Raw genomic sequence first — 21220 nt, forward strand, 5'->3', positions numbered from 1 at the left:
CTCATCCTTCATAAATCCATCCGCCGACACGTCAACTCCCAAGTATCTGAAAACATTCACTTCTTCCATACTCCTCCTCCCCAATTTGATATCCAATTTTTCTTTATCTAAATCATTTGACACCCTCATCACCTTACTCTTTTCTATGTTCACTTTCAACTTTCTACCTTTACACACATTCCCAAACTCATCCACTAACCTTTGCAATTTTTCTTTAGAATCTCCCATAAGCACAGTATCATCAGCAAAAAGTAACTGTGTCAATTCCCATTTTGAATTTGATTCCCCATAATTTAATCCCACCCCTCTCCCAAACACCCTAGCATTTACTTCCTTAACAACCCCATCTATAAATATATTAAACAACCATGGTGACATTACACATCCCTGTCTAAGACCTACTTTTACCGGGAAATAGTCTCCCTCTTTTCTACACACCCTAACCTGAGCCTCACTATCTTCATAAAAACTCTTTACAGCATTTAATAACTTACCACCTATTCCATATACTTGCAACATCTGCCACATTGCTCCTCTATCCACTCTATCATATGCCTTTTCTAAATCCATAAATGCAATAAAAACTTCCCTACCTTTATCTAAATACTGTTCACATATATGCTTCAATGTAAACACTTGATCTACACATCCCCTACCCACTCTGAAACCTCCTTGCTCATCCGCAATCCTACATTCTGTCTTACCTCTAATTCTTTCAATTATAACCCTACCGTACACTTTTCCTGGTATACTCAGTAAGCTTATTCCTCTATAATTTTTACAGTCTCTTTTGTCCCCTTTCCCTTTATATAAAGGGACTATACATGCTCTCTGCCAATCCCTAGGTACCTTCCCCTCTTTCATACATTTATTGAACAAAAGTACCAACCACTCCAACACTATATCCCCCCCTGCTTTTAACATTTCTGTCATGATCCCATCAGTACCAGCTGCTTTACCCCCTTTCATTTTACGTAATGCCTCACGTACCTCCCCCACACTTACATTCTGCTCTTCTTCACTCCTAAAAGATGGTATACCTCCCTGACCAGTGCATGAAATTACTGCCTCTGTTTCTTCCTTAACATTTAAAAGTTCCTCAAAATATTCTCGCCATCTACCTAATACCTCCATCTCCCCATCTACTAACTCCCCTACTCTGTTTTTAACTGACAAATCCATATTTTCCCTTGGCTTTCTTAACTTGTTTAACTCACTCCAAAATTTTTTCTTATTTTCATTAAAATTTCTTGACAGTGCCTCTCCCACTCTATCATCTGCTCTCCTTTTGCACTCTCTCACCACTCTCTTTACCTTTCTTTTACTCTCCATATATTCTGCTCTTCTTATAACACTTCTGCTTTGTAAAAACCTCTCATAAGCTACCTTTTTCTCTTTTATCACACCCTTTACTTCATCATTCCACCAATCACTCCTCTTTCCTCCTGCACCCACCCTCCTATAACCACAAACTTCTGCCCCACATTCTAATACTGCATTTTTAAAACTATTCCAACCCTCTTCAACCCCCCCATTACTCATCTTTGCACTATCCCACCTTTCTGCCAATAGTCGCTTATATCTCGCCCGAACTTCCTCCTCCCTTAGTTTATACACTTTCACCTCCCTCTTACTTGTTGTTGCCACCTTCCTCTTTTCCCATCTACCTCTTACTCTAACTGTAGCTACAACTAAATAATGATCCGATATATCAGTTGCCCCTCTATAAACATGTACATCCTGGAGCCTACCCATCAACCTTTTATCCACCAATACATAATCTAATAAACTACTTTCATTACGTGCTACATCATACCTTGTATATTTATTTATCCTCTTTTTCATAAAATATGTATTACTTATTACCAAATTTCTTTCTACACATAGCTCAATTAAAGGCTCCCCATTTACATTTACCCCTGGCACCCCAAATTTACCTACTACTCCCTCCATAACATTTTTACCCACTTTAGCATTGAAATCCCCAACCACCATTACTCTCACACTTGATTCAAAACTCCCCACGCATTCACTCAACATTTCCCAAAATCTCTCTCTCTCCTCTACACTTCTCTCTTCTCCAGGTGCATACACGCTTATTATAACCCACTTTTCACATCCAATCTTTATTTTACTCCACATAATCCTTGAATTAATACATTTATAGTCCCTCTTTTCCTGCCATAGCTTATCCTTCAACATTATTGCTACTCCTTCTTTAGCTCTAACTCTATTTGAAACCCCTGACCTAATCCCATTTATTCCTCTCCATTGAAACTCTCCCACCCCCTTCAGCTTTGTTTCACTTAAAGCCAGGACATCCAGCTTCTTCTCATTCATAACATCCACAATCATCTCTTTCTTATCATCTGCACAACATCCACGCACATTCAGACTTCCCACTTTGACAATTTTCTTCTTCTTATTCTTTTTAGTAATCTTTACAGGAAAAGGGGTTACTAGCCCATTGTTCCCGGCATTTTAGTTGACTTTTACAACACGCATGGCTTACGGAGGAAAGATTCTTATTCCACTTCCCCATGGATATAAAAGGAAAATTAATAAGACCAAGAACTATTAAGATAAAATCAAAGAAAACTCAGATGAGTGTGTATGAATAAATGTGTATATGTATGTGTAGTGTGACATAAGTGTAAGTAGAAGTAGCAAGACATGCCTGTAATCTTGCATATTTATGAGACAGACAAAAGACATCAGCAATCCTACCATCATGTAAAACAATTACAGGCTTTCGTTTTACACTCACTTGGCAGGACGGTAGTACCTCCCTGGGTGGTTGCTGTCTACCAACCTACTACATACATATACATATACATATACATATACATATACATATACATATATATAATATATACACACACCGAGAGGTGTGTTTGTCTCTCAGTGTATATACATTGAGTTTAATCTCTGTATTAGGAATGAAAGTATTCGACTGGTAGTGACAAGGTTACTGGCAGCTTTAAATGACCTAGTGTAGTAGATAAGCTTTAAACTCCATTAACCAACATCCAGTCTTAAATTAGTGTTTCCTTGGTGGGGAACTAACAAGTTACAGGCTTTTTCTACGTGAACTAATAATTTACAGCATTTTCTTCATATAAAATTAACAGTTTGGAACAAACCTTTCATGGAGCCCTGACAATTTACAGCGTTTATTTCTTCGAGAACTAGCATAAATTACTGTTTCCTTAATGGGGGTACTGTAGCCTACCAACAAAGTATTCGTGAACGTCAATGTGAAATATTTCCACGTTACATGCATCATTTTTTTTTTTTTTTTTGCAAAGAGAAAATAAATATCTACGATTCATTGGTAATAATGTTATAATAATAATAATAATAATAATAATAATAATAATAAATCAATAATTAATAAAGCTGGTACTCGCCTATATGTACTCATTTCTGTTGTTACATGCTGTGTATATATTTTTTATTTTTCCTATTTTTTATTTCTACAGCAGTTAAATTAAAAGGAACCTAAACCACTTCTTTTTATCTCTTCGAAATCTCTCTACTCTACATATTCATTAAATTATCGTATCTGTTCTGTTTATTCGTTAAATTCCTATATTCCTTGCCTGCCACTTCATCTCTGCCGGCAGGTCACAGGGAGTTTGAACAGGTGGAGCTATCTGTACCTAACTCGCCGGGGCAATGGGTGGTAGAGGGGTTCGCTACCCACCTTCAGCATGGTTTTCATATCCTGCCGGAGCGAGAGTACGACACTACACCTCCTCTCCTCATGCGCCTTCAGGCTACCTCCGTCTGTCGCAGGGGAGAACAGGTTAGTTGGGCAAAGATATGTCTGGAGTTTCTGATAAGGAATCAAAATTAGTGGGAGCCAGGAATATCTACAAGCCTGGTTATATCGACGAAACGGAGCGATAAATCAGTGGTATGTAATGGCAGCAGGACTATATATATATAAGCTTGACTCTATAGATGGCGCAGAGCAGTAAATTAGTCGCAGGTAGTAAGGAATAGGTGTATGTACCAACCTTGGTGTCACACGACAGTAAGTTAATCTGATCTGTGAAGACAATCGAGTCATCACTACCAAGTGCTACAAATTTTCCACTTGACCCAATGTAACATTGTTTTGTGGCAGCTGGTCGAGTTGAGGATCGCCTTCAGTTTGAATGTTCCCAAGATGGTCAGACAACCAGACTGAAAATAAGCATCCATAAACACATTATTTTATATTCCTAACGACACTAGTGTTTGTGTTGTGCTACTTCCCCCCCCCCCTCAAAAAATGACTAATCCTGATGATATTCATGTTCACACATATTCCTAAGGAACTAGTGTTATTTTAATGCAGTTTTCATTGTTTACACTTCCCATATGGTGGTTTAGCGCTTAGTTTTGATAATAATACTCTTTCCATACACAGCTTCAGAGAACAGCTAATGTTTTTAAATTTAGTCTTAAATACTGCATGTTTATAATGGCGGCACTACGATGATGCTTGTTGTAGAAGAATCACTGAGGTTAGGTTCGTCAGGAAACAGGACATGTGTTTCCTGACGCGGGTCTTAGTCAGATGACCCGCCGTTGGAGCTTTTGGTCATTTGACCGAGGCCTTCCGTTGGCTTACCGGTCCACCCCTTTAAAATTATGGTCATAGTTATGACCATTTGGTAAGAATCACTGAAAATAAGTTAGTGACTATAGGTTGATGTGTCAGCAGATTTCGGTGCGTGTTCATCTGTATAATGGGTCGAAGCAGACGGTTCTGGTGATGCTGGTGCTACAGGGAAGTAAAGACTACAGCTTCGTCCATGTAGAGAAAGATGCTACCGTGAACCACTATAACCCAAGATTATCGTCAGGCGACCACCACCACCTCATCTCAGTCAGTATCTTGATGTTTATAGTGATGTTCCGTGTGTCAAGGCTAGTTATAATTTACCCTTTTGTAATTATATTAATAATAACATGATTATGGTTGGATGGCATTAAGGCAGAGGGGAAGATGGTCTGGGTTTCGTATCCTAGTCTCTCTCAATATGTTTTTTGGTATGAAATATTCTTAAAAGACAAATGCCTCTTTCCTACCACCACATTCCTCCCCCGTCCCTTCCCGTATTTTTCTTCCCCTCCTTCCTATTTTTCAGCATTCACCCTCCTCCGTCTCCTTCGCTTTCCATTCATTTCCCAGAACTGCCGAGTAGAATAAACCTTAGTGAGGCAGTTCTAAATTTAAATTTGTTTGAGGGGTAATTTAATTTTAGTGCAATAGTTCAGATTAATCATTTGGAATTTTAAGAAAAACAGGTCAAATTAATGTTATGTTCAATCGCAGCAAGTGATGCATCTCTTGATCTCGTTCATATCGTTTATCACGCCATGTAAAATTGCATAATACTACTTTCAAAGACTGTTAAAGTGCTGTTCCATAAGATCTTGTTTTAAGTACATGAGCATCCAACAGGTTTGTGTGAACATGTTAGACAGGAGTGAATGGAGACCAGTGGTTTTTAACAATGTTTGTTGGAGTGAACCAGGTAACTTATGAAGGTTAGGTAAGATTCGTCAGGAAACAGGATGTTTCCTGACACTGGTCTTAGTCATATGATGACCCACCACTGGAGCTTTTGGTCATCTGAATCTGACCGAAGTCTTCCTCTACTTATGAAGGTATTCAGGGAAACCGGTTAGCCGGGCGTGAATCCTGGAGGTGGGAAAAGCAGTGCCAGCACTTTGACGAAGGGGTGGGTATGTTGCAGTCTAAGGGTAACATGAGCTGTGATGTCAATGCACTTTTGGAAAGACAGCGAACGAATAAATGATGGCTAATGTGTTTTCTTCTTTGGATCACTCTGCCTTGAGAAACGGTCGTCGAGACATATTCAACACGCTGGCCGTCTCCCACCGAGGCAGACTGACCCAAAAAGAAACATTCATCATTATACACTTTCACCATCATTCACACATAATCACTGTCTTTGCAGAGGCTCTCACATACGACAGTTTAGATATCACTCCAAACAGCCAATATCCCAAACCCCTCCTTTAAATTGCAGACATTGTACTTCCCACCTTCAGGACTCAAGTCCGGCTAACCATCGCAGACAGGCGGTCTTAATGCAAAACACGCCACGGGGGGTGGAAATCTTCAGCTCAAGATCTTTCACACTTTTCCGTGCTTCATCAGGAGCTGTGCAATATAAGAGCTACAACAGGTAGATTGAGGGAAGGTTTTCTCAGAGTAAAGGTCGCATGTTGACGCTGGCTGGCCTCTTCCAGCTAAGGCAACCGAAATACATCCGGTATTTTTATTATATTCTTTAGAGATGTTTTTTGTGAGTGTTGGTAACGTGTCTCTGGTTAGCACAGGTGCAGGGCGAGGGATTCACGGAAGTGATGTTGCCTTTGGCCGTCACTAAACAATCTGGCTCCTTCACCGTCACCGTCCACGCACGCTCACAGGCCGCCTCAGACACAAGAACAGTTAACGTTAGAATTCAGGTAGGTGGTCTTTCTTCCTTTCTCTTCTGTATATAAAGAATTGTGCTTATCAACAGTTAGCTGTTACCCTAGTCTATATGATTGATACATTGTGTAAACTAAAGCCAGCTATATTTCTCTAACAATTCATTACACGTGATGAGTAAGAGCTTTGAATCCACAGAGTAACGCAGTGTGTTAATCTGAACCGGAAGGCTTCGGTAGGCCACTGAGGTTTCACTACAAAACGTTTTCCTGTGGGCATAAACTTAGTATTGAATGCACATGAAACTTAATCACTATTTAATTATGATTGAAGACCATTGACTGCACCTGGATCATAAAAGCTGCATTTCACCTATACACTAGCAATCAAGATCAAGATATTGCACGACTCTCCATTCCAACTTGCAATTGAAGAAATCTTTTCTTTGAAGCACACAGCTTACATTTTCTCTTTCCACATCTCACAATTCTAACTCTTTATACAGCATATCAAAATCCATCTTGTCCTTTGGTTTCCTCATCATAATTATGTCTCCGAAACTGTTTGCTATCATTGCCTCTTATATTCTCCATTCTTTACCCCTTTTCTTCTCCACTTATGCAGTAGGCGCGTATATTTCGGTAGCGTCTGTCTTGCAGTTAGTGGACAAAGGATTAGGCCTTCAATATTATTTGCAGTGAATTATTGTATTAACCTTTCTTATACTAAAGTTTTCTTTATCCTAATTTTCTCTCATTGCCACACCCACACTAACACTCTGCTCTTCTCTACCACTTCCACCACCACGACTACATTAGCATTCTACTCACCATCATACTACACTCGACCCACCATCATATTAACACTCTTTCCTGCTGTTACTCCTCATGTTCACTGTCACAATTTACCACATGCCACCCCCACAGCCTGAGGGCACCGAGGTGCGGAAACACACGTCGGTGCTGCTGGACCTGAAGAACCGAGCCACCGTGTACGAGTTCCTCGACCTGCCTGTGGACGAGAGTCCTGAGATTACTAGGAGCATCCAGAGGCGCTATGTGTATGGCTCACCCCGGGCCAGCCTGACACTCTCAGGTAGGCCTACTTAACACTTGTCAGTATTATAACACTAATCCTCTCAAGGTGGTACCTTGATACTGAGGAAAGGGCTTTTGAACCAAAGAATTTGAGCTACTCTCCCTGGGATCAAACCAATTACCCTCCACCCTCCCATTTGTGAGTTGATGTATATTTTTTTGTGATTTTAGTGCTGCCTCATGAATGTGTTAACAACAATAACAATACAGTATCAGCACTTAATTTTCACATTTCGAATTTACGCAATTCCATCATTGGTTAAAGCAAAAATAAGTATTTATTTTTCTCCTCCCTTTATTCTTTCCAGGTAACTAATATTTCCCTCCAAACTGTTTGTCTTATTTTTTTTCCACTCCTGTTGGAACCGATTAATCAAATACCTTCCTTGTACTCGTGACATATTCTATAATATTTATTATATATTTCGTGTATTTATTCCCCGCCGTCGGAGCAGGTGATGTGTTCGGTCCCACTCAGAAGAACATAGTGGTGAACTTCGAGAAGGCCTTCAGTGGAAGGATCCTGAAGAGCACTGATGGGCTGGCCTTCAACCTGGGCACCACCGTCTGGACGCTACATTATTTCCGTCTCACCAACCAACTCGACATAACCAAGGCCAAGGGCGCCTTTGACTTCATGAACGTTCAGCTGGCTGGCCTCCTCACGCGCTATAGGAAAGGAGCCTTCAAAATGTGGCATTTCTCCGAGCCATCTGTCTGGTAATATAACGATCTTCGCTTTTTGTAAATACAAATATAATTATTTCTAGGTGCGTTGAGAAATATATGATCGCTATGCCCCGTCTCCATTGATTAGTATTTCATATAATTTCCTAAATATTCCGTCGATTGTAATATTTACTACCCTGTCCCCTTTGATAGGGGTTTGCCTTGATGCTGGTGAGGTACCTTCTCTTTCCATGGTTCAGACTTTATTACCTCCCATTCCCCAGGCTCTGAATGACACCGACGGGGTCATTCAGAGCCTGGGGAATGAGATAATATCCACGATAATATCTCCTTTAATCCAACTGCACAAGTCCAGCACTCCTTTGTGAAAAAATACCTTGTGTCACCACTCTTTCCTATTTACAGTAATGACCACTTGTTCTGTGTGTGTGTGTGTGTGTGTGTGTGTGTGTTTTACTGGGTGCCTCTGCAAAGACAGTGCTTATGTGTGAATGATGGTGAGTGTTTTTTGGGGGGGAGTCACATATATATATATATATATATATATATATATATATATATATATATATATATATATATATGTGTGTGTGACCGATATATATATATATATATATATATATATATATATATATATATATATATATATATATATATATATATATATATATATATATATATATTCAACAAGTCGGCCGTCTCCCACCGAGGCAGGGTGACCCAAAAAAGAAAGAAAATCCCAAAAAAGAAAATACTTTCATCATCATTCAACACTTTCACCACACTCACACATTATCACTGTTTTTGCAGAGGTGCTCAGAATACAACAGTCTAGAAGCATACACATATAAAGATACACAATATATCCCTCCAAACTGCCAATATCCCAAACCCCTCCTTTAAAGTGCAGGCATTGTACTTCCCATTTCCAGGACTCAAGGCCGACTATATGAAAATAACCGGTTTCCCTGAATCCCTTCACTAAATATTACCCTGCTCACACTCCAACAGATCGTCAGGTCCCAAGTATCATTCGTCTCCATTCACTCCTATCTAACACGCTCATGCACGCTTGCTGGAAGTCCAAGCCCCTCGCCCACAAAACATCCTTTACCCCCTCTTTCCAACCCTTTCGAGGACGACCCCTACCCCTCCTTCCTTCCTTTATAGATTTATATGCTTTCCATGTCATTCTACTTTGATCCATTCTCTCTAAATGACCAAACCACCTCAACAACCCCTCTTCTGCCCTCTGACTAATGCTTTTATTAACTCCACACCTTCTCCTAATTTCCACACTCCGAATTTTCTGCATAATATTTTCACCACACATTGCCCTTAGACAGGACATCTCCACTGCCTCCAACCGTCTCCTCGCTGCTGCATTTACCACCCAAGCTTCACATCCATATAAGAGTGTTGGTACTAATATACTTTACATTCCCTTCTTTGCCTCCATAGATAACGTTTTTTGACTCCACATATACCTCAACGCACCACTCACCTTTTTTCCCTCATCAATTCTATGATTAACCTCATCCTTCATAAATCCATCTGCCGGCACGTCAACTCCCAAGTATCTGAAAACATTCACTTCTTCCATACTCCTCCTCCCCAATTTGATATCCAATTTTTCTTTATCTAAATCATTTGATACCCTCATCACCTTACTATTTTCTATGTTCACTTTCAACTTTCTACCTTTACACACATTCTCAAACTCATCTACTAACCTTTGCAATTTTTCTTTAGAATCTCCCATAAGCACAGTATCATCAGCAAAAAGTAATTGTGTCAATTCCCATTTTGAATTTGATTCCCCATAATTTAATCCCACCCCTCTCCTGAACACCCTAGCATTTACTTCTTTTACAACCCCATCTATAAATATATTAAACAACCATGGTGACATTACACATCCCTGTCTAAGACCTACTTTTACCGGGAAATATTCTCCCTCTCTTCTACACACCCTAACCTGAGCCTCACTATCCTCATAAAAGCTCTTTACAGCATTTAGTAACTTACCACCTATTCCATATACTTGCAACATCTGCCACATTGCTCCTCTATCCACTCTATCATATGCCTTTTCTAAATCCATAAATGCAATAAAAACTTCCCTACCTTTATCTAAATACTGTTCACATATATGCTTCAATGTAAACACTTGATCTACACATCCCCTACCCACTCTGAAGCCTCCCTGCTCATCTGCAATCCTACATTCTGTCTTACCTCTAATTCTTTCAATTATAACCCTACCGTATACTTTTCCTGGTATACTCAGTAAACTTATTCCTCTATAATTTTTACAATCTCTTTTGTCCCCTTTCCCTTTATATAAAGGGACTATACATGCTCTCCGCCAATCCCTAGGTACCTTCCCCTCTTTCATACATTTATTAAACAAAAGTACCAACCACTCCAACACTATATCCCCCCCTGCTTTTAACATTTCTGTCATGATCCCATCAGTTCCAGCTGCTTTACCCCCTTTCATTCTACGTAATGCCTCACGTACCTCCACCACACTTACATTCTGCTCTTCTTCACTCCTAAAAGATGGTATACCTCCCTGGCCAGTGCATGAAATTACCGCCTCCCTTTCTTCCTCAACATTTAAAAGTTCCTCAAATTATTCTCGCCATCTACCTAATACCTCCCTCTCCCCATCTACTAACTCCCCTACTCTGTTTTTAACTGACAAATCCATACTTTCCTTAGGCTTTCTTAACTTGTTTAACTCACTCCAAATTTTTTTCTTATTTTCATTAAAATTTCTTGACAGTGCCTCTCCCACTCTTTCATCTGCTCTCCTTTTGCACTCTCTCACCACTCTCTTCACCTTTCTTTTACTCTCCATATACTCTGCTCTTCTTATAACACTTCTGCTTTGTAAAAACCTCTCATAAGCTAACTTTTTCTCTTTTATCACACCCTTTACTTCATCATTCCACCAATCACTCCTCTTTCCTCCTGCCCCCACCCTCCTATAACCACAAACTTCTGCCCCACATTCTAATACTGCATTTTTAAAACTATTCCAACCCTCTTCAACCCCCCCACTACTCATCTTTGCACTAGCCCACCTTTCTGCCAATAGTCGCTTATATCTCGCCCGAACTTCCTCCTCCCTTAGTTTATACACTTTCACCTCCCTTTTACTTGTTGTTGCCACTTTCCTCTTTTCCCATCTACCTCGTACTCTAACTGTAGCTACAACTAAATAATGATCCGATATATCAGTTGCCCCTCTATAAACATGTACATCCTGGAGCCTACCCATCAACCTTTTATCCACCAATACATAATCTAACAAACTACTTTCATTACGTGCTACATCGTAACATCGTACCTTTATATATATATTTATATATATATATATATATATATATATATATATATATATATATATATATATATATATTATTCCTACAAGAATCACGCACCCAGCAGAGCTAGGTGTTGTATCGTGATCCGAGGACATACGACGGTGTGGGTGCCTCATAGCTAATTTCATTCTACTTCCCGTTTGGTGTACTAGCCTCCACAAGTAGTATACAGTATATAGTATTGTAACCACGAACAAGTGGTATTAATCAATAACAACACTGCGACTAGCCGGGGTATCAAACCCGTGTTTAGCCTGCCTCATGGCAAGCAAAAATTCACGACGCTCTAACCCACTGAACCATACAATCTTACAAGAATCACGCATCCAGCAGAGCTAGGTGTTATACCGTGATCCGAGGACATACAATGGTGTGGGTGCCTCAGAGCTAATTTTATTCTACTCCCCGTTTGGTGTGGTAGCCTCCACAAGCAGTATAGGTAGTACTGTAACCACGAACAAGTGGTATTTAGTCAATAACACTGCGACTAGCCAGGGGATCGAACCTGTGTTGCGTTAGCCCCCCTCATGATGAGCGAAAAGTGGTATTTAATTCACAATTAAATGCCACTTGTTCGTGGTTACAATATATGTACTGCTTGTGGAGGCTAGTGCACGAAACGAGGAGTAGAATGAAATTAGCTCTGAGGCACCCACACCATCGTATGTCCTTGGATCATGGTACAACACCTAGCTCTGCTGGATGCGTGATTCTTGTAAGATTGTATGGTCCAGTGGGTTAGAGCGTCGTGAATTTTCGCTCACCATGAGGCGGGCTAGAACAACACGGGTTCGATCCCCCGGCTAGTCGCAGTATTGTTATTGATTAAATACCACTTGTTCATGATTACGGTACTATATAACTGCCTGTGGAGGCTAGTACACCAAACGAGGAGTAGAATGAAATTAGCTCTGAGGCACCCACACCATCATTATTATTTTATTTTATTATCACACTGGCCGATTCCCACCAAGGCAGGGTGGCTCGAAAAAGAAAAACTTTCACCATCATTCACTCCATCACTGTCTTGCCAGAAGGGTGCTTTACACTACAGTTTTTAAACTGCAACATTAACACCCCTCCTTCAGAGTGCAGGCACTGTACTTCCCATCTCCAGGACTCAAGTCCGGCCTGCCGGTTTCCCTGAACCCCTTCATAAATGTTACTTTGCTCACACTCCAACAACACGTCAAGTATTAAAAACCATTTGTCTCCATTCACTCCTATCAAACACGCTCACGCATGCCTGCTGGAAGTCCAAGCCCCTCGCACACAAAACCTCCTTTACCCCCTCCCTCCAACCTTCCCTAGGCCGACCCCTACCCCGCCTTCCTTCCACTACAAACTGATACACTCTTGAAGTCATTCTGTTTCGCTCCATTCTCTCTACATGTCCGAACCACCTCAACAACCATCATATATATATATTATATTTTTGTATTTTTTGTTTTTGCGTTCCGACACTTGCTAAGAAAGTGAGCGGGCTAAGAAGGGTCTACGAGGGAAAGAAACACGTTTCCATTGATTGAGGAGAGAAGGACGTGAGCTACATCATGTTCAGGTGTTAGATCCACTACAGAAGTATGAGGAACCGTGGGCTTTAGTACAGTTATGCAGGCAGGGGTAAACACTGATGTCAGGGAGTGGGAGAGGGTATTGCAGTAGAAATAAGGTTCGGTGATATCAGATAGTGCTGAAGGATTTAATGCGATGAGAGAGTTCCAGCCAAGTGCTTCAATTGACAATGGCTTCTCACGTTGCCGTCAGTGTTGTTGATACCAGCTCATAAGAACATAAGAAAGAAGGAACACTGCAGCAGGCCTGCTGGCCCATGCGAGGCAGGTCCAAGTCTCCTACCGGCTTAAGCCAGTGCCCCAACCTAGCCAGGTCAGGTCACATTCACTTAAGGAAGGAACACGGCAACTGACCTAGTAGCACAAGCTAATCAGGTTCAACTCACACCCACCCACACCCACTCATATATTTATCTAACCTATTTTTAAAACTACACAACGTTGTAGCCTTTCATGACGGGTTTGTTTTAATTTTGAGTTTAAATGGTGGAGATTCCTCAAAAGGGTTGTTTTGTGGCTGACTAAGCACTTTATCCAAGGAATTGGAGCTATTCTTCCCTTCTTGTATGAAACCTTCCATTCCCTAGGCACTGTATGACCCCCGAAAAATTTAATTCTTCTCCGTGGATGTAATAGAAATTGTAGTATATTCGTTTGGAGTGTTGATGTTTGTTATTTATGTGTATGCTGGTTGCTGGTAACTGTGTTGGCTTTTTTTTCCCTCTCTAGGGTGACAGCATGGGTAGTGAACGTACTGCTGGCAGCGCAGCTTCAAGACTGGGAGAACCTGGTGTACATAGAGCCTCGTCTGATTAACAGAGCTATTGCCTTTCTGATTGATCACCAGGCCGAAGATGGCAGCTTTCACGAGACGTCTCACTACAACATCACACTTGATTATAAGATGAGCTTTAAGGTAACTCTTAGATGTTGACTTCTCACCAATACTTGTCACACAGCTTTCTCACAGTAGCAGAGCTACTGTGAGAAAGCTGTGTGACATGTATTCCTGGTTACGGAGAATTTTAAAAGCTGAGGTAATCAATCCCTCAGCCTTGGAGGTGGCGTTCACCAATTTACAATTTTAAAAGCATTGGGTCAGTACCTGGATTTAAATTCTTGATTCCACAGACTACACTAACAGGTTTTTAATAATAAATTAGTAGGTATGTAGTTTTCTGAAATTGGTACCACTTGTCTTTGACTATGCAGCTTGGGCAGAAGTCGACAAGTGGTGAGCCAGAGTCATATAGTCTGAAGCTCTCTTCAATAGACTGAAAAGGTCCCTAGTTGTTGGGCGAAACATTCAACCTTCTGTTTCACTTACTCCACGTGGGTTCATTTCTATCATGTATTATTATTTATACTCATTAATACTGCTTGTAATAACGATTCCGTTTTGGCTTGCTTCTGCTAGTGTTTTCTATAATACCCGAAGTTTTAGCAGCTTTGCCACCTTTGTCCATCTTGTTCATACTATTCTCTGTTGTCAAAAGTCTTTTTTACCAGTCTCCTCAGTGTTTATATCATGTGCGGCAGTAATTGACATAACATAAAAATGAGGAACACTGCAGCAGGCCCATACTGAGCAGGTCTTTCTTAAAACCAGCAATTCCCACCCACCTAACTGTCCAACTTTTTCCCAAAGCCACACAAGAATTTACTTCAATTCTCCAATCAAATACAGCCCTTTTCCTTTGAGAAAAATGGTAATGTGGAACTTGAGATACTGTTGTTATTGAAGTAGTTTTTATAACAATTTGTATTTAAGGTAGTGTTGAAATGATTGCAGGGTTGGTCAGCGGGCGAGGGAGAAGAGGCAGCAATGGTGGCAATGACAGCTCTCGTAACAACGGTGCTGCAGGAAGCAATACCGACACTAGAGGGACAAGTCCATGCCAGAGCACTCACCGCCAAACAACGCGCCACCAGGTGACTAACAAGTTCTCCATTTTTCTGAAATTATCAATGCAGTTGTTGAGGCAGTGATACCTGTATACTGAAACAGTCAAGGATGGAGTTGATATCACCAGTGATGCGTCATCTAGTGACTAGGGCAACAAGTCGACAGCTGGGTATGAAAACAGTACATAGTAAATCTTTATTTTAGACATTGTTTCGCTCAGGATTATGCTTTATAAAGTTTGTTAAAGTTCTGACTTAAGCTCAGTCCTGAGCGAAATACCATTTAAAATAAAGGTTTTTGTATTACGTGTCTTTATATCGTGTGTCAACTATTTGGGTTATATTGTAGTCTGTACTCACCAAATTATGGTTGCAGAGATCTAGTCATAGCTCCTGGGCCCTCCTCTTCACTGATCGCACTGATGGCAGTATATGTTCACTCACAGTGTGAGTGTTATTGACGGTATAAGACTCATGTGTAACACTTGGGTATCCTTATTGACGAAACGTTTCGCCTGCACAACTGGCTTCTTCAGTCGAATGCAGACGAGCATGACACTGAAGACTATAAGTGGTGTCTCCAGTGTTATATTCTATAATCGACTGAAGAAGCCTGGTGAGAAAGAAGAACGTTACAGCAGTAAAAATATCCAAGTGTTGAACTTGTGTCGTATTTATGATTGGTGGTGCTGCCCCATCCGGCAAGAATCTAAAAAATCTTTACCAATTTGGTTTCCATGTAACATTAAAAATGCTTTTCATTATTTGATGTACTTGTCAAGCTTTCCAACGAAGGTACATATTGTTGTGGTATAGTGTTGCTTTCGGGTTCACAATATTAGTCAGATTTGCATGGCTAAGGAGGAGGATTGGAAGGGGGGGCCTAGGTACAGTACCCAATAAGTACAACTATTCATAACTATCTCACAATTTGCAAAATAAACTAAATGACATTTCGACCTATCCTGGATCAGTGTCTATTTTAAATGGCTCAGGATGGACCAAAACGGCATCTTAAATTTTTCTTTCCAAAAACTTGGTTATATGTGAATTACTCTTCGTTGGACATAACTAAACTCAACTCTTTACACATATCCTGACTCACGTGTAAGTCCAATTATTTTACCTTAGCATCATGACCCAGAAAGATCATTTACCAGAGACCGTTTTCTAAAATTTTAATCTTCAAGTAAGTGCTAGTTTTTTGTCGAGATCTCGTAAAAAAAAAACGCAATGCAATTTCCTTCCTTTGGAGTTTTTACTTTTTACTATTTCGTGTAATAGCCGAAGCTAGGCTACTACATTATTAGCTTATAATCACTTTATCATTAGTTTTGTTTTGCTACATCTTATGTAATAGTTTTTCTAACGTAAAAATGCCTTTGAACTTTATCTTAAGTATAAACATATCAAGATTTTTCGTTTTGCTGGTTTTTGATCATCATCATCATCTTCATGATCATCATCATCATCTTCATGATCATCATCTTCATTGGGAAACTAAACATGGAGGGATCTTACATAGCCTGGGGAATGAGAGGTTAATCAGGCTTGATCCAAGGAAGTATAGCTCCTGTGGAAAATTGCATTTAGCTGAATGTATCATTATGTACATAACAGTAAATATACACAGATAATTATTATTTATCAGTTAGACAAGTAGGAATTTGGGACACCTAGGTCGCAAAAAATGTCCCCCTTCGATACCTACCACTGTCATCCACAAGTTGCTCTGGACCTATTAATTACCAATGAAATATGTATCACCAGGAATACTGGTAAATATATAAATTTATTGACTGTATATTAAAAATAATAAATGGTTATATATATACACACAATTACATAACAGAAGGAAAATATATCTTAATATCACTCACCAATTTGACTGGAGATTAAGTTGTACTCAGAAAATCTCACTGTCTATACATGAAAATAACAACTGACCAGAGTTATAACATAACAGACTTATCTGAGGTTCCTGGAGTTGTCCTGTCCTGTCGCCTGATATCTCAAGTTATGCACATCCAACAATTTCGCCTCCTATTTGAGAGGTGTCAGCCCAATTTTAACCTCTAGAGCACGAAAAATTCTTTACATTACACTAACGTTTACTTGGCTCATTCAAACCAAAATGGCGACTGTCTTCCTGCACAGGCGCAGCTTCCCGTTTTCGATAACATAAGTTTTATTAAATACAGTATGGCCATCTATTTACATATAACTACTGTATTTCTGGAAAATATATACAGTATTTTCCACACTGTGGCTGGGCGGAGTTCGTTGCTAAATGACTCAAATTGTTCATTTGGCAATGGTGGAGGACCTGGGTACATATAGGATCTGGCATCCACACGGCGACATATTACACAAGATTTAATCACCCTTTTTGCACTTTGCCGTCCTTGTGGAATCCAGAAAGTTTCCCTAATACAATTTAAGGTATCTTGTACCCCACCATGCATTACATTTTTATGGGCATTTAGAACAATAAAATTTGTTAGATGATGAGTTTTGGGCAGTAAGATAGGGTGTTTAGCATAATCACCCAATTCAGCATTTTGTAACCTACCTCTGCACCAAATTACATTGTTCTCTAAATACAGCCCCAATTTCTCTATTATGGAACCTTTCACAATTTTTCTTTCCATCATCAATTTAATCTCATTTCCATAGATTTCCTCCTGTACCCTCTTTATCCAATATTCAAGAGGATGTGAAAACTTAAATGAAATATTCATCTTGTTTAGAAATTTAAACACCAACTTAGTTACATTGATTAGTTTCGATAAAGAAGAATACCTATTTATATCAATGGCTGAGGGAGGACAAACTATTGGAGCGGTGGTCACAGTAATTTCAACAGGAGCAATATATGCCTTTTCTACAGGCCAATTAGCTTTATTTACTAACCAGCTCGGTCCTTTAAACCATGATACAGCATTTACAAATTTAGCATAAGGTAAACCTCGAGACAAGAAAAAAAGCTGGATTCTCCTCACCAGGTATATGATTAAATGTTAACACATGCTGACCCAAACTATTATACTTCTCTTGCATCTGATTAATTTCAGCGACTCTGTTTTGTACGTACACAATTTTACTGTTTCCATTATGAATCCATTGTAAGGATACCTCATTATCAGACCAAATTACAGTGTCGCTAATATTTATCTCCTGCAACTTATTTCTTATATAATTAGCTAATTTGACACCTACATAAATGGCTGTTAATTCCAACTGAGGTAAGGTACGTGATTTAATTGGAGACACTTCAGCTTTAGACATAACAAGAGAAATAACACTATTACACTGAAGGTAAGCAACTGCTCCATATGCCAATTTTGAAGCATCACAAAAAATTTGGAGTACATTTTCCCCATATGGATTGGCCACCTGGCGTGGGAACTCCAACATTGGAATTTTCTCATAATCACCAATTAATTCATCCCACCTGTTAATGAATTCCTCAGGTAGAATTTCATCCCAAGCACATTTAAGTTTCCATGCTTCCTGTATTAATAATTTCCCTCTTATAGTAAGGGGTGACACTAAACCTAGTGGATCAAAACATTTGGAAACTTCAGCAAGCAAAACTCTCTTAATTTATTGGGCATGCTGTAATTATTAGGTTTTAACATTAACAAATCTCTCTCAGTATCCCAAGTTAAACCCAATACATTACTACATTTTGGTACTTCATCTCCAGGGTAATCTTTACTTATTTTGTCCTTTAATTTGGACGAATTACGATTCCATTCCCTCAGAGGCATATTTCCACTTTGCATTATTTTATTAGCCTCTCCATAAGTCATTAACAGTTCTTCTTCAGTTGACGTCACACCCAGGAAATTGTCCACACAAAATTGTTTGATCATTACTTTACTCAATGGACTTTCCATACGTTTAAGGTGTGCATTTATCGTCGCTTGAAGTAGGAACGGACTGGATGTAGCACCAAATAATACGCTCCTAAAGCGAAAGGTTTTCAGAGGGCTAAGTGGGTCACTAGGATTCTCAGGCCATAAGAAGCGGGTACAATCCCGGTCAGCCTCTTGTAAACCCACTCTTAGGAAAGCTTTACTTATGCCAGCCGTAAAGGCATAATTTTTCATCCTGAAATTTAATAAGATATCTCCTAATTTTTCCGTCAACGACGGACCTGTCATCAGTCATTTAAACTAGGTACATTTTTGTTACTCCTGGCACTACAATTAAACACAATTCTCAGAGGAGTGGTCTTAGAATCCTTCTTCACTCCATGATGTGGCAAATAGTGGCCATAAATTTTGGCTTGCTCAGGAGGTACCTCTTCTATAAATTTATTAATTAACTGCTCAGCAATTATATCATTATAGGCAGTTAACAATTCTGGTGTCTTACTCAGTTCGCGGAGCTGAGCCTTTAACTGCCCATATGCCATTCTGTAATTAGTGAGCAATTCTGGATGGTTCAGTCTCCACGGAAGTCGTACTCAGTATTGTCCAGATTCAAATTTTACATCTCTCAGGTATTGCTCCTGAGTAAAAGAATCGTCTGGACTTCATTTACATTTATTCCAATGCTGTCTAATTCCCACAATTTATGCACTGGCTCAACACCATCCTCTATGGAAGAATTATATTGAGGTACGATTTCATGAGTAAGACACACAGTTATGGTATTTGTAGTTTCCTCTAGTCATGAATTATTATTACGAGGAATCCTACCATACATTACATGGCCTCCTGCAGTCTTCAAAAGGGTGACACCACATTTCTTTACCATACCCTTTACAAAGGAGGCATAATAGTCACTATCAAAATATTTATTGGGCCTACAGAATCATCACTTACACCAGAAGGTGCTAAATTTACATTATGTGAGAGTCTTTCTGTAGCTTTACTAAGCCCTACTGTAGATATTTTCTCTGGAAGTCTATCTACATTTACTGCATTAATACATTTTTTTCTCATTGCCCAACCTGACAGTTACATAAACAGTGTCATACAATTGAGCTTTTTTATCCGAGAGAAAACCAGATAATTTTAAAGTTGTGGGATCTCCCATCTGTACTTTCATACCATCAAGACATTTACGTTTTATGAAAGTACGCTGGGATCCCTGGTCCAATAATGCATTTACATTTTTTGATTTATGCCTTTTATCATCAATTTTTACCTGTAACACAGGTAAGGCTACTTCAGCAAAACCATCATTATTAACATTAGCAGCAATTTTTACATTAGCCACTGTTGTGTCAGGATTGTCAACATTATCATTATTATCAACATTATCATATAGACCTTTACACATGACTATATGGTGTCTTCCTTTGTGACATTGATAACAGAAGTTTAATTTGGCATGACAATCCTTTACATTGTGATTACCTAAACACCTGATACATCTGTCAAGTTCCTCCAATCTTTCAACTTTAACATTCCATGAATTGTATGCATTGCAATTCTTAGAAAAATGAGTACCCTTGCAGAAAAGACAATCGCTCTTTTCTCTGACTGGTTTCTTATTAACTGGGCTACTCTTAGGAGGGTACTTATTCTTCTTACCTTGTTGAGAATCATTATTTCTGATTCCTGCTACTTGATATGCACCTATGCAACTCTTTTTAGGAAATGAATTTTGATTATTAACATTGGGATAATTTTTCCCTTTGTGAAACTTGACAGATTCCTCAGAGTTATTATGTGTTGCATCTTTAAAATGAGTTAGTTGGCTGGTCTGCAACTGAACAATTAATTCTTGTAGACCTAGTCTTATTTCCTCCAGACCAAAATAACCTTTGTGATGTTCGAGAGCCATTCAAGTGTTTTACAGCTTAATTTATTCTGTACCATGGCACTCAATAACCAGTCTGATTCCTTCAGATTATATTTATTACTTAAAGTTTTGAGAGTGCTCTCCAGTTTTACTCTAAACTGCTGTAAACCTTTGTCAGTGTGATCTGGAGATTTTAAATTAACAATGATATTCACTAGATCCAACCTACTTTGTTCTATATTACCATAAGTGACCTTCAACAAGTCAACTGCTTCCTTGTAAGAGTCATCTACATTGGGAAAGGCTTGTATGAGTATGTGAGCATCTCCTCTTACCTGTCCT

At 39.4% G+C, this 21220-nt stretch overlaps 1 protein-coding gene across 1 annotated transcript in view; it reads left to right on the plus strand.

The window, feature by feature from the left end:
- The window catches only part of LOC128696733 (CD109 antigen), a 91820-nt gene that overhangs the window by 51468 nt on the left and 19132 nt on the right, over positions 1-21220 (plus strand). The window contains exons 18-24 of the mRNA XM_070094400.1: positions 3627-3808; positions 4715-4879; positions 6364-6495; positions 7387-7555; positions 8013-8277; positions 13943-14129; positions 15006-15145. Coding sequence (XP_069950501.1) covers positions 3627-3808; positions 4715-4879; positions 6364-6495; positions 7387-7555; positions 8013-8277; positions 13943-14129; positions 15006-15145 — 1240 coding nt within the window. The remainder of the gene's footprint in view (positions 1-3626; positions 3809-4714; positions 4880-6363; positions 6496-7386; positions 7556-8012; positions 8278-13942; positions 14130-15005; positions 15146-21220) is intronic.

The sequence above is a fragment of the Cherax quadricarinatus genome, chromosome 46 (genome assembly GCF_038502225.1).
Source record: "Cherax quadricarinatus isolate ZL_2023a chromosome 46, ASM3850222v1, whole genome shotgun sequence".
In the NCBI taxonomy this organism is placed as follows: Eukaryota; Metazoa; Arthropoda; class Malacostraca; order Decapoda; family Parastacidae; genus Cherax; species Cherax quadricarinatus.